This window comes from Manacus candei, unplaced genomic scaffold, assembly GCF_025592945.1.
Source record: "Manacus candei isolate 608988 ecotype Guabito, Panama unplaced genomic scaffold, ASM2559294v1 h1tg000065l, whole genome shotgun sequence".
In the NCBI taxonomy this organism is placed as follows: domain Eukaryota; kingdom Metazoa; phylum Chordata; class Aves; order Passeriformes; family Pipridae; genus Manacus; species Manacus candei.
Genome location: NW_026138113.1, coordinates 3,825,686 through 3,839,696, shown reverse-complemented (window position 1 = coordinate 3,839,696; position 14,011 = coordinate 3,825,686). Strand labels below are relative to the sequence as shown.

Sequence of the window (14,011 nt, the reverse complement as noted above, 5' to 3'; positions counted from 1 at the left end):
GTAATAGCCATATATTTTGTAAGAACACAGCCTGCGCTACTTAAAATACACAGTGTTTATATTCAGTCTTTGTTCTACAGATTTGTATTTTTTTCTGTTTAGCATTTCATACACTCATCTGTAATAACTATGTTATGCCCACATCTTAAGCTCAAGTAAATTTCAGCACATAAATAATTACAGAATATTTATGTGGCCTGGTCTTGGTGTTACTTTGTACCTGATAACAAAATCACACCAGAGAACCATTTTCTAAGGATTGTCAATATTAATTTATTACACTCCAGTATCAAAAATCACCACAGTTAAGCAACTGAGGCAGCAAGAACAATGCAAGGTAGAGAATACGAGTTAAAAATCTACACCTATTAAGATCAAAACTACTCCTGTACCACTTATTATTGACTTATTTCACTGCTGAAAATCAAAAGAGCAGCTAAAATGCTTTATCACCCTGATCAGGGACTGAATTTAGAGTCAAGAATTTAAGACAGTTTCAAAACCAGTTGTAAATATCTGCTTGCAGTTCCAAAAGGCAGATATAACCTCATGAACCATCTGCATAGGCTTTGACAATCAGATGTCCAGACTTCAGTAGAGAGGACTAAGCTCTCTGTCCTTCCCACCCCCCCTTACCTGCCGTGCTCCCCATCACAGAGCAGTGAACACCCTCGAGCCCCGTACCTGCTATCAGTGTTCTCAGAAGGACATGCTTCATTGTGCTCTCTGGACACAACATCACTGTCTCCAATACTTCTTGTGTAGAAGCATTAAATGAAGAAAGGAGGTCTGGATTATCTTCTGTCACTGCCTGCAAGCAGTTTGCTACACCAAACAATAAGAACAAACATAATTAACAAACCCAACAGTAGCTTTCACTCTCCTAATGAAAAAGCATTTTTACTGCAAGTTGGAGTAATGAAACGTTGACAGGAAAAAAAAATTTCATGCAGCATCACGTTGTAATGGTACAACACTGTCTCTCACAATCTGTGTTTTAGATTAAAAGACACTCTGTGGCAAACCTGTACACAAAACAGATGAGGACAATAACACATCAGACATGGAATTGGCTGTATTAATTTCAGCTACTCAAAAATAGATTTCTTCTTTGTATACTGAGTAGTGACAACATAAAAATGTTGGGATCACACACACCTGTATGACCATTATAAGACTACAACAACAAACTACTAATAAAAACACACCGAAAGTGACAGGAGTTGTTTGGGGTTTTTTTAGATGGACTATGTCCTTTGCTAAACAAATTAAACCCTCCATTACCAAAACCTGCAAACAAAACTAAAAACACAGCCCCCCTCTAGAGCCTTCTCTCCACAAAATTTTTCCTCCCATGTAACCACCAATAAGTCATTCTCCTTTGGACTGAAAACAAGCACAACAAACTTCTGAATTATGTGCTGTTCAAAAACGAATTTGAAATCTTATATTCAGTGCAAAGCTCAGCAATGCTAAGGCAGGTGCATTATGCAATGCCTGTAACATCAATGTTACATTTATATAGTAAAGGGAAAAAAAGTATCTTTAAGTCCTTATCTTCTCTTTTTATCACTTACCTACTGAAATAGCCAGATCCACATTTGTGGAGAATTTCTTCATGTAATTTAACACAGGTTCCAGACACCCTTCTTTATTGAATATGTACACAGCAGTATTGTTACATTCACTATTGTAGGAAAAAGATTAATTAAAACACTTTTCCCAGGGAAAAAAAAATACTGTAAAAACATTTTAAGTACCCCATACTCACTATTACTCACAGTTGTAAAAACTATGTAAGAATTATGTATTAGTCAAAGAGCTATTCTTCATTACTGACGTTATGATCAACTCTATATAAATATGCTGAAAGAGAAACTGCAAAATCCTGGACACAGTTGGCTTCTGCCAGCTGCTTCCTCACACCCAGTGTTTGGGAGTTTATTTGGGAGCCTAAATACAGATGTGGACAGGTCCAGCCAGAGAGTGAAAGGCAGCTGCAGGCTACAAGCCAGCCCAAGGCTTTCTGCAGCCATAGAAAACTTCACCCACAAACCCAGTGACTAGAGCTGCTGCCTCTTGCATCAATATTTATTCACTCCATAAAATAACTGCTCTTATCATTCAGACATGCATTTACTTTAATTACCTAACAGTGGGATCTGTTTCTTCAAGTTTTCCACAGCTATTCCCTTTTTTAAACTAATATATTGATACAAGACTAATTCAAACTAAAAAAGCATGGGAGTTAACCAGTTACAAGGATCTTCAAGTATTTACTTTTAGAAATATTATGTCTCAGCACCAGTGTCAGCCCCAATTTTATCAATACCAAACTTAGCAATGAAGTCAGTAGTTCATTGCCACAAAGTTCAAAATACAGAGGCGATTTATGTCACACTTAATGATTATAGTTCCTGTTCCAAAGCAGTGACTACAAAAGCCAAAAAAAAAAAAATGAACACAACACTGTTGAGTCAGAGTCACAGAGGGTCATGTATTCTGTGCAAGGTGCTGAGCAAGCAGTTTCTCTACTGTTCTAGACTCCAATCCCTAAAAAAAAAAAAATCCAATTTAGAAATAAGGCCTCAAGCCAGCAGCCATACCACACAGGCACAGAGGCAACTCCACTGAAACACTGTACAACACTAAAGAAAATCCTGTATGCACCAAGGTGTATAACGATGTGGAGCTGCTAAAGCATGAAGAGAAACAACACAAAATTCAAGAAAAACTTTCAGAACAAGTTTGTATCACTTCAATGTTCATAGTCATTTCTGTATTAAGTGTTGCCATTTCTCTTCCTTCACCTGGTGTTTCCAATGTAAACTATTAATTGAACAATTCACATTATTTCTCACATAATTAAGTAGATTTGTATCAGTGTCTCAGTAACTAAGGGACAGTTGGTCCAAATATTTAATATTAGCTTTTGGGATGACCTGTAGAGGGAGGAAGTAGTATAAGAAGTCCTCATATTCCCAGAGCACCGGAGTCCACTGATCGGAATTTAATTTTCTCCATCTCTCATCACACAGTAAGGATCTACAGGAACTGCATGCAAGACACCACAACCCAAACTGCATCTCAGACTGGGACAGAACATGTCCAGAAAACAAAATCAGAACTCAGGATGAACAACCAATAGAAAAAAAGTTTGTCACTCTCCTAACACTAATGACCAACTTAATGGACTTTCAGAATCCTTAATTTAAAAAAGTAATTTATGGCAGAAGATAAACCTGTATTTCAGATCAGATTAGGGCTCATCATTATTAAAGGAAAGCACACGTAGGAGCAACACAATCAGAAATCAGAATCAGCAACTGGATACATTTTCCCATGCCAGGACAGTAATTTCTGCCTCAATCACCAGGCTGCTTTTCAGGAATAATTTAATTTAGCTCTTTTAAAAGCCCTGGATTTACACAGCACTTACCATATATTCCACAGCAAATTAATAGCTTCATTGGCTACGTCTTCAACATAATTTTTGTTTGCCTCTCTGCATTTCTTTGGAGAGAGTTGGTTAGCATCTAGCTCAGTGCTACACTACAACGAAACAAGAGAACCAGGGTTGGGAAACAAGCCACAGTGTTTATTACCAGAAAACCTGATTAGTTTCCTATTCTCTAAGAAAATTTACCTACAATGGAATTGAATCACTGGTAACTTTTCTCTTGAAGAAAGACTCTTATACTACTCGTTTTTCATTCAGTAGTTTTTAGAAGTATTTTTTAATTAAAAAAAAACCAACTTGACAGTTTTAGAACCCTAAGTGCTGTTTCTTGCTAATAGTCTGTATGAAATTGTCAATAGTTCTTTCTAATCACAAAGATTAATTCAGCTAATATCTTGCTATGCTTTACAATAATGCTATTACTCAATTTGAAATGGGGAAGAAACATACAGAAAACGATGGTATTGCTCAAGGCTGCTCATACAAAGACAGCAGGTGACAGAATTCAATGCAATTTCCAAACTGCACTGCAACACCTGGACCAAACAAAGAATAGGTATTCAGTACAAGTTATCCTACAGTACCCAGCTGTAAACCCAAGCTTTCATTTAGATAGAATTGCTCACCAAAAAACCTCACTAGAGTAATGTTGCAACATAAATGTTGGACTTGGATTTTGACTGACACAATAAACTGGTCTTGACTGAAGCTCCAGACCCAAAATCTCCAGACCTTTCATGCAAAAATCATCCCAGGTGCAAGACTCACCACAGACCAAAATTATCTGGTCAGGAAACAGAAGCTGGTGGTTTGAAATCTCTGGAATAATTTTTGTACCATTAAATCTATTGAAAATCCTTTTAAAAGATCTTTCAAATATCTTAATAATAGCTAAAAAAATTGAACTATTTTTATAAGTGGGATAATTCAATGGATAGATCAGTTTTAAAATCAGAATAAACACACCTCTTTCAGAAGTGCTACAAGGGGTGTCATAATGTCACTTGTCACCATGTCATCACAGACTTCAAATCCTCCACAAGCACTTAGATTTCTGGGGAAAACAAAAAAAAATGCTTTGAATCAGATATAATACTTTCCAGGAATGTTTAAAAAACCTCATGTATTCTATACTCTCGTCTAAAGGTTATGGTACTTTTTGTTTTAAAATCAATTTGCTCAAACAGTAACTTTAGTCTTCTATCTCCCTAACACAAAAGAATAACTTTGGTGGTAGGAAAAGAATATTTTCACTTACTTGTCAAGTGTAACAAGAAGGTTTATGGGTACTAAAACATCAAGACACAAAATGCCATATGAACTGCATTCAAGTTCTCTATATTTCTTCATAAAGCCATATATTTCCAGCATAAAGCCTGCTGCTGACATTAGAGTCTCATGGAGCAAGAAAAGCCCCTCTCTTGCAGACTTTGGCTGATGTGGGTGTACCTACCGAGGCCGAAGTTAAAGCAAGACAGGCTGGTGTTCAAGTTCATGGCTGTCAACAACAAAACCCTACTGTTTGCTCTCCTGTTCCAGGATTACCCCTTTCCAGCTGCTTACCGGAGAGCACCTGCAGCTGTCTCCCGAACAGCTAAGCTGTGATCCATCAGCAGCGGCCCCAAACACCGCACAACGTCCCTCTGCAGGAAGGCTGGGATGACGTGCTTCTGCTGCAACAGCTTGGAAATACTGGCACAGGCATACTCTCTCACTTCAGCACTGGGATGCTGCAGCTGGGGAGACACAAAGAGGGCAGATCGCGTTTCAGGAAAAGGTAGTTGGAAGTTTTACTGATCCTGAATGGAAGCAAGAGCTTTTAACTTCCATGAACCTTTACAAATCTTTGCCTGGGTTATGTGTGTTAACTATATGACTAGATAAATACTATTCTGGGTGTTTAACAAGAGAGCCACAGTCCAGACACAGATTTGACACTAGCTGGCACTGGTGAGACTCCATATCTACATTCAATTACCATGTATTTAAAAGAAAAAAGGACAAATGGGGGCAATACAAAACACATACTACCATAAAGAAAAACAGAAGAATCAAAAAATAATAATAAAAAAATATAGCCTTTAGATTAAAAGCATCTGCTTAACAACAAGAAGCAAGTGTTCTCTACATCCATAAGATGATGCTGACTTGTGCTGTAACAGCGTTTTAGGTGAGATATAAGAATTACAGATCATAAAAATAATAGAACAGCAGAAGTGTATATCCTGGAAGGTGACAGAGTTTGTTGAAAATCTAACAGAAAATGTAAACGTCTGAAGAAGAGCAGAGCAGAAGAGTGGTACATCACATCCTACCTCACTGACACTGATAGAATCCCTCAGCTCATCTTCACCTGAGTCTTTATACACTTTCTCTCTCTCTCAATTTTAGGACTAAATAGGTCAGTCCAGAAGAGTAACCAAGCAGTGATCTGTTCCATGAATTCAGTTCGATAAAGTGAACAATGGGGACTCAATCACTCGAGGGGAAAACAGATTTTTGCTTCTGATTCTAAAGTCACGTGTGCAGGAGGAGGTTTCCATCCCTTTTCATCTGCAATGCTTAACTCAGAACCAGGACTGCGGCCTAAAAGTGGCTAAACCCAGTCTTTTTTCCGCATTTTCCATCAGTTATCCCTCATGTATGGCTCACGAACTCATCGCTCTGGCCACCTGTAGAACTCTCCAGCCGCGCCGGGGGGGCCGGGGGGGGTCGAACAAACCCAAGCTCCGCAGGAGCTGCCTCCCAGCCCCTCCCGGGCCGAGGGGCGCGGCGCTGCCTCCCTCTGCCTCCCGCCCGCCGCAGAAGGCGAGACCGGGCCGCGGGTCCCGGCGCTGCCGGTGCCGCCCCGCCGAGCCGCGGGCGCGGCCGTGACGCCGGGAGAGCGACGGGCGGCGGGAGGGAGGGAGGGAGGGACGGGCGGCGGCCCCGCCGGGCTGTTCGGCTTCTCCCCGCCGGGGGGGCGGCTCCGCGCCCGGCCCCGCGCCCGACACCGCCGGGGGCGAGCCCAGACCTCTCCCCCCACACCCGCTGCCCCGAGAGAGGGTCGCGCCCCGCCCGCACCTTGTCCAGCAGCTCCGCCGCCGGCTCCTCCTCGGGGCCGGGCTCGCCTTGCTGGTGCTGCCCGGTGCCGGCGGGGCCGAGGGCCGGCCGGCGGAACCGCCGCGCTTGGCTCTTGCCCATGGCTGCGCTCGGCGCCGGCGCGCCCACGTGTGCGGCCCCGCGCAGGCGCTGCCCCCGCCCCGCGCCCCGCCCGCAGCCGGCGGGGCGGCACCGGCACGGCCCGGCACGGCCCAGCACAGCCCACAGCCCGAACCGGCACCGGCGGCACCGGCACGGCCCAGCACGGCCCACAGCCCGCATCCCACAGCCCGCACCCGAACCGGCACCGGCGGCACCGGCACGGCCCAGCACATCCTACATCCCGCACCCCAAACCGGCACCGGCGTCACGGGCACGGCCCAGCACAGCCCACAGCCCGCACCCCGAACCGGCACCGGCATCACCGGCCCAGCACATCCCACAGCCCGCACCCCGAACCGGCACCGGCGGCGTCCCGCTCCTGCCCGGGGATGCTCTGCATGTTTCCCCAGGTCAACAACTCAATAAACGTCACATGAAACAGTTTCCTCCAAGAGCACTTACAGAGGCAGGATTGACCTGTAGGGTGGAAACCTGGCAGGGGGTTTCTCTCTGATGTAGTTCTTATAATCTAAGATACTGACATCAAATACAGGAAAAGTTGGTCCGGTATGAAAGTTAGACTTCAGCTACAAATTTTCTTTTAAGTTCTTCTGCGTTCGCTGGAGATCTGCGTTTGCACGGTACAAAAGAAGATAACGTTTTGTTTATACAAAGGATTTATTTTATACACATTTACCTACAAAATATACAGCAGTTAAAAATAATGCGTGGGCAGAACCATTACTGGAAAAAAAATCCAGAAGACAATTCTTAATGTCTTAACTGACAAAGTTACATCAATAGGCTGCCTTTAAAAGCCAGTCTACCCTGTAGTAGGAGTTACTGAAGTTGCAAGAGCTTTGCAGTTAGAGTCAATTTAAGGAGTTCAAAACAATTAAAAAGGCACCTTGAACAACTTAAACTTAAAACTTTATAGTTTTAGCTATTCAAAAGTTACACTTTAAGCATATTTCATCCACACCTCGTTGTTAACACTCTGAATAACGATTTTTGTTATTTTCTTGTGGCACTCTTTATATTTTCTTTACCAAATCTGAAGTTATACATTTGCAATACTATTTTCATGTTCTGACTATCACAGCATAAAAATCCCCTCAGAATGTTTGGGTGGACTTTAGATACAGTACAACCTTGCAATCAGGAAGATACAAGCATGTTTAAGACAACTTTTAAAATATTAAAATCTTAAAATAGCAGTGTTTTGAACCAGATCAAACAAGGAACTATGTATGACCACAAGGAAAGTGGCTGGTGCACTATATACACAACTCGACAAATGTGATCCTTGATATATTTGTGAAGTTCTTAAACAGTAAGACCAGTTTTCTCCAGCACAGACAGACCGTCTTCTGTGAGCCTTTTAACCAGTTCCAAAAAGAGTGACCAGGAGACAAGGACAGCTGTAATGAGGAAGTGTGCTAATAAAACATCAGGAGACTGGGAAGTGTTCCTCTCAATACGGTTCACGGGAACAAAGGAATCCATAAAGCAAATATTACTTCTTTTCCTGAACATTGGCATTGGTGTGCTATTTACAATAGCTTACAAAGACATGTAACACAAATGAGGTTTCATTTTCAAGTTCAACTTCATTGCCGATTAACATACTTCACTTGTATGTTCTGTTCTAGCTGAAGTAAAAAAGTGAGACTAATACTGAAAAAGAGGTAATCAGAAGTAGCAAAAGCACTGATAATGTGATAACAAAGAATTTGGATAAATATTCAAGAAAGGAATATTGCACACTTTCACTGTCAACTGTGTTAAGACTTTCACTCCCAGGCAGTGACAACCAGTCCCATTTGTTTTTTTGCTGTCATACTACCTTAAAAAAGGTCATTTTTGGTTTCCATGGCAGTGGAAAAAACTGAAGGAAGACAGCCCTTATTGAACATGAGGCCTAGGTTTCAATATTAATTTTCCAGTCTGCAAGAGAGACAAAAAAAAAAAAAAAAAAAAAAAAAAAGAGTTTAAACCCTGAAAGTTGAGCCCAACAATTGCATTTCAAGTTCAATATTACAGGCTGACTTTAAAACAACACAGAGAACAATACTGAGCATTTCACATTCCAGTGTTACAGGCGCACAGAATTTGTTGAGATGTATACAAATGCTGTTCAGAAAAAAACTCGTGTGTCTTTTTTGAATTGTTTGCCTTTTTTTTTTTATACAAACAAGGTTTAGGCAATGAACCACCAACACTTACATCATCACAGGACATGTTATATTCTGCCAAAACAGTTCGACATCGGGCTGCTATACTGTGTGGATTGTGTCAAGGAAAGCAGCTAACACTTGCACACAGAGTAAGTAAAAACTGAAACAGCAGCATTAGCACAGACTTCAAGAACAGCAGTAACTACAACACTTGTAACTTGACAAACACAATTAAAGGATACATTGATGGTGCCACCACTCTTTTATGTATTCCAGCAAAGAACAAGCCTATTAGGGTAATACAGCTAATTGTGAAAAACGGGTGATTCCAAAGTGATGTGAAAAACGACACCTAGGAAAGAAATTGGATTAGTCTCACTATATACTTTCAAAAACGTACAGAAAGTTGCTGCCTAGTTCACTTAACTAAAAATAAAATACTGCTCCTAGCCCTCTCGAAGTAGTTGTGAACAATTCTTCGTGTACCATTTCATAGGCAATGCCCCAGGACACATTCCACAACAATTCCAGACAGCTTGAGAGCTTTACTAAAAACTATCTTCCAGTTTCACATAAGAACCAGCCTTTCAGTTAGCCTTTCAGTTTTCAATATACCACTTGACTGCAGCACCAAGCTAAGAAACAGAAAACGTTCAGCATTAGCCTGATCTTACCTTCTGTGTCTCTGGGTCTATTAACCAGTTCCAAGCCCCAGTTGCTGTGCAAACTGATACCACTATCAGAATCACTGATGAAGAAAAGAACAAGAGTCATAAACAGTATACCTCACTCATATTTAAAAGCATTTATTTTTCAGCAGCAACTTCTAAGCTTGTATTTCTTTTCCTACTTCTGCATGAGAAAAAGCTTCTAATTGGAGGCAGAAATGAAAATAGGTGAAAAAACTACCAGCAAGCGAAACTGTAAAGATTCTGTACAAGTTGGTACCAAAATCTAAACTGTCATGCAGAAATATCCCAATCCTTGAAGAAACCAAAGTTTCTAAAAAAAACGTGGATATTAAAAGCATGAGTTGGTAAGTAAAGTAAGATTTGTACCAAATGTTCACTTCGCTATTTGAGCTGCTGCACTTTGGGCAACAGGAATGCAGAACCATCCAACTGCAGAGCAGAGCTAAAGTTTCTCTCCCCCAAGCTCATCTGCATAAGGAAAGCCTGAGGCAGTTTCAGTGGCACAAGTTGTGTTCCTCTCCCCATCCCAATCGACACAATCACAAGCAAGGAAGAGGCAAAAAAAACCAAACAGGAGTCAGGAAGCATGTTAACATTAGCACATGAATATTAGCAAAAACCTCTACATATCCAGAATGGCTTAGGAAAAATAATCAATTCACTGTAAATGAATAATACTAGATACATATCAGACTAACACAGCATCCTGGACTGATTTTGAGAGACTACAAAGGGGGTTGATGGAAAAAGAAAACAGAACAAATATAAATGTAGAGAAACCTCGTATTATATTGCACATCCATGAAGCCTTGCAGCTTTCATCACAGTGCTTTCTGTGGAGCCTGAAGCTCTGGATGTAAATAAAGTTTTTACTGGAAAGGAAGTGGGCAGGGCAGGGTAAAAAACGAAAGCCAACAAATCAAACCACACCAAAAAAAAAGGAAGAGAAGGCCCAGAATTACCAGCCTTTAGGATCATAGGAAAGAACCTGGAAACAAAACCCAAATATTCACTAAATACTACTTTTAGGTTTGCAAGACTGCTATAATTTGCTATTGAGTTGCATATTCCTTGCAGATATTACAAATTTTAAAAAAATAGGAACTCTGACAAGTTAAGTTTTCAAAAGAAAGTTGAAAAAGATCTATCAAAAGCACAAAGCTTCTCTACAAAACACATTTTTTTCAGAATAACAGGAAGAAAAGTAAACATTGAAGTTAAATACCCTGTTACAATTTAAGTAGAAAGTTCCTCTTTTATGGGAACTGCAAAATTAAGAAAATGAGTAGTTTGGGAAAAAAACATGAATTACAATTGAATACAACACTAGTTATGCAAACCTCATTTAAATATGCCTAGAAGTTTTCAGTATTTTTTTAATTATATCTGACAGCAAATAACAATTCTGGAAGCCAAATGCATTCCTACAGTAGGTATGCACAAGTTTGGTAGATGTACATATAAATATCTTCCTGCCTCCTGATTGCTCTGAAACAAGGGAGCTTGTAGTGGTGGTAGTGGTGTTTGGTTTTGCTTTCTAAGTAGTCATTCCTTCATTCAAAATTGACCTCTCAGGAGAAAAGATGCTATTTTATATGTGCTAAAAAACATCAGTATTCTTCGAGTAGGGAAACTTCAGCAGAACCTCACAACAAAAAAAGTTGGCTGTTTCCACCACAGACTACTGATTCAGAAGTTGGCAGCATATCTGTGGTATCTTTTGACCTTCCTCCTCCTTCAAACTTCCCTGTCAGAACAGAGCTGAAGACATATGCTGCCTTTATGGTACACTGCTGTAACTTTTTCACCTTCAGTTTTATAGGGACTATCTCACTTACATAAACCATATTTAGTTTATGTAACTACAGTGACTATCAGAGAAGTCTGAGTCTCAAAAAAAAAAGCCCAAAACAACATAAAAACCAGAATAAAACAGAAAAAATCCCCCATGACAACTTACTGTTCCAACTATTTCCAGAATAATTCAGCCTTAAACCAATTCAATTTTAACCTCATTTTTCTAACTCTGGCTGAAGTATTAGTTTATTATCCTGTATTACTTGTTGCAGTCTATGCAATGTATGCCACAAATTTTAAAGAAAACTTAAATAGAGATTTTTGTTTGGGCAAACTTAAATCAGAGGTACACACTGGTAAATCTAAAAAGCTTAAAAGACAGAATCTTATTTATCCTTTGGAACATTAAACTTACTTCTCCAACGTCCTGTAGCTGGTTGCAAACATGCAATATATTCAGTAAGTCTTCTTTCAAAAGCTTTGAGATCTGGGGAGGATGTATATTAACCATAATTAGATCTTCATCTATTTAGTCACATTTTAATGTAAAAGATGAAAGGAATTCACTTTTCCCCTGTGCATACCCACTTAAACAGGCAGAGAAAACCAATACAATGATAATTTAGATGCAATAAAAGCCCAGGCAAAGTAGTTTTGCTCAACTTCAGGTAAAAAGTACAGTGACAGAGTTAAACTAAATGCAAGAAACATTCCCACTTACAAAAAAGAAAATCAATATAGATGGGAAATCAGACTATTTTAGACATTTTTAAAAACACTGAGAGTTAGATTCTAAATAACTAAGTATTACATTTTGGACTATTAAGTACATCAGGAAACCATTATGTTCTATTATCTATGTTACAGCAGTTTTAAAAAAAGGTTAGCCATTTGCCAGCTGTTCAAGGGATTATTTGTAGCAGTGTGGCTTTGATGACTTTGTTTTGTAGAAACGTTGAATGCCCTGATATACACATACACATATATGCAAAAAACCCCACAGCAAACACTAACCTGACGATCTCAGTTTAATTCACTTTTTCTTTAAACAGATCTTTCTTCTTACTGCCATGGTTCTCCCATAATCTTTTCACTAAAATTGCTCTTAAATGCATTTCAAGTTCATAATCCTAATTCCTTCTTAAAAAAATCTTGGCCTCCCAATGTGTGTCAAAAAGGAGCTGTTTCACCTCAAGTCCAGGTTAGATTTACACTTCTGTTGAACAAGGTCAATATTTGACAACATTCCAGTCAAACTTAGAATTTTACCCAGAGTTAAGTTTTAATTAGCATCAACTTAACTTTCCACTAAAGTCTCCATCAGCATCACTCTGGAACTTCAGCTTGCAACTACTGCTAAATTAGTTACTGTAATAAAGCAATCAGAGAATAAGACTGGAAGAAGTGTTGCTATTATGATCATTACTAATGCAGTTTTCTAAACCTGAATTTACTCCTAAGTGGTTTGCAGGTGAATTCATGGGTGAAGATCACAATACCTTGACTTCAGCCACAGAACAGCTGACTAGTCTTAATTACAGCCAAGAGCCCGGTAGTTATGGCCTGTCCTCCACCTCCCTTCTGGGGAAGCTAAACCACTGCCAGTAATTAAAGCTAATTAACTGTTCCCTGACTAGCACGAGCCCCTGCACCTAGTCACTGAAGTGAAAGGGGGAACAGGAAGCAGCAAATGAAAACCTGCTCTTAGAGTAGGAGAACCCTGTAGGCATAAAATCAGGCTACTGACAACAAAGCTCTCAAGCAAACACTTGCATATTGCAGACATCACTAAAATAAAAAATTAAAAAACTCTTTCAGAAAACAGGAAATTCAAGTTTTAACTTATTTTTGTTTATTATCTGTGAGTTGATCCCTTTGGCAGCTGTGACCAGCAGGGCTCACTTCTGGGATCCCTCAGCTTGTGCAGACATGGCAACAAAGCCCTGACAACGCCGGACTATCGGTTCCTGCCGACATGTCAGCCACAAAACACCCGCACTGATGCGTTTCTAAAATCCGTCCCAGCCGTATTTTTGGACGCTAAAAACTCCTTTCAGGGTTTTGACATCCTGCAAGCTGCAACTTCAAAGCCCGTGTAACCGAGACCATCAATGTCCTCGGATAAGAAAGGGCTATTTTGACGTCGCGTTCTTCAAGCACAGTGTGGGACTCGGAGCTGTAAGAAACGCGCCTCACGCACAAACCCGTGGGTTTACCGCAGCACAAGCGGATTTTAATAAGCCACAGCCGAGCAGCGGCAGGGAAAGAGAAGCAGGTCCCTCCTCCCCAGGGCCGGCAGGAGCCCCCCGGCACAGGCCTGCCCGCGGCCCCGCTCCGCGGGGAGCAGCACAGCCCGCCCCGAGCGCAGGATGCGGAGGAGCCCCCGGACCCCGCCCCAGCTCGCCTGTCTGGGCCGAGGAGCAGCGCCGGGAGCGCGGTGCAGAGGGAGCCGAGGCCTCCCGCGGCCGCTTCGCCCCGCTCCGCGGGGACGGCGCAGCGCGCCCGGGCAGCCCGGCCGTGGAGCCGGGAGCTCCCGGCGCGCCGGAGAAGCAGCTGCGGGGTCGCTCCGTGCGGCCGCACTCACCCTCTGCCTGGTCCAGGGAGTTCATGGCGGGCGGGCGGAGCGGCAGCACCGGGCGGAGCACCGAGCACCGGCCGAACGCCGCGCCCCGCCCGCCGGCCCGGCCCCGCAACAACGCCCC

At 41.6% G+C, this 14,011-nt stretch overlaps 2 protein-coding genes across 6 annotated transcripts in view; both read right to left on the bottom strand.

The window, feature by feature from the left end:
• Positions 1 to 7,202, bottom strand: part of HEATR3 (HEAT repeat containing 3) — a 23,682-nt gene extending 16,480 nt beyond the window's left edge. Inside the window, exons 1-6 of one of the 4 annotated variants that reach the window (XM_051805602.1) lie at positions 7,106 to 7,202; positions 5,024 to 5,196; positions 4,427 to 4,514; positions 3,440 to 3,552; positions 1,578 to 1,687; positions 685 to 825 (exon numbers count right to left, since the gene is read on the bottom strand). In XM_051805602.1, coding sequence (XP_051661562.1) covers positions 685 to 825; positions 1,578 to 1,687; positions 3,440 to 3,552; positions 4,427 to 4,514; positions 5,024 to 5,070 — 499 coding nt within the window. In that variant the 5' untranslated portion in view covers positions 5,071 to 5,196; positions 7,106 to 7,202. The other 3 variants (XM_051805601.1, XM_051805604.1, XM_051805603.1) reach the window with 3 other exon arrangements.
• CNEP1R1 (CTD nuclear envelope phosphatase 1 regulatory subunit 1) lies at positions 7,142 to 14,011 on the bottom strand. 2 transcript variants are annotated; one of them, XR_007907453.1, is made up of 7 exons: positions 13,894 to 14,011; positions 11,725 to 11,796; positions 9,495 to 9,568; positions 9,063 to 9,172; positions 8,870 to 8,924; positions 8,490 to 8,590; positions 7,142 to 7,271 (listed from the first exon to the last, which is right to left on the bottom strand). XR_007907453.1 is itself a non-coding variant. In XM_051805686.1 (6 exons), the coding sequence occupies exons 1-6, from the start codon at positions 13,916 to 13,918 to the stop codon at positions 8,549 to 8,551; spliced, it is 378 nt and encodes a 125-aa protein (XP_051661646.1). In that variant the 5' UTR covers positions 13,919 to 14,011; the 3' UTR covers positions 7,303 to 8,548. The 2 variants fall into 2 exon arrangements, 1 of the variants encoding a protein (XP_051661646.1); XM_051805686.1 differs by lacking the exon at positions 7,142 to 7,271 and having other exon boundaries at positions 7,303 to 8,590.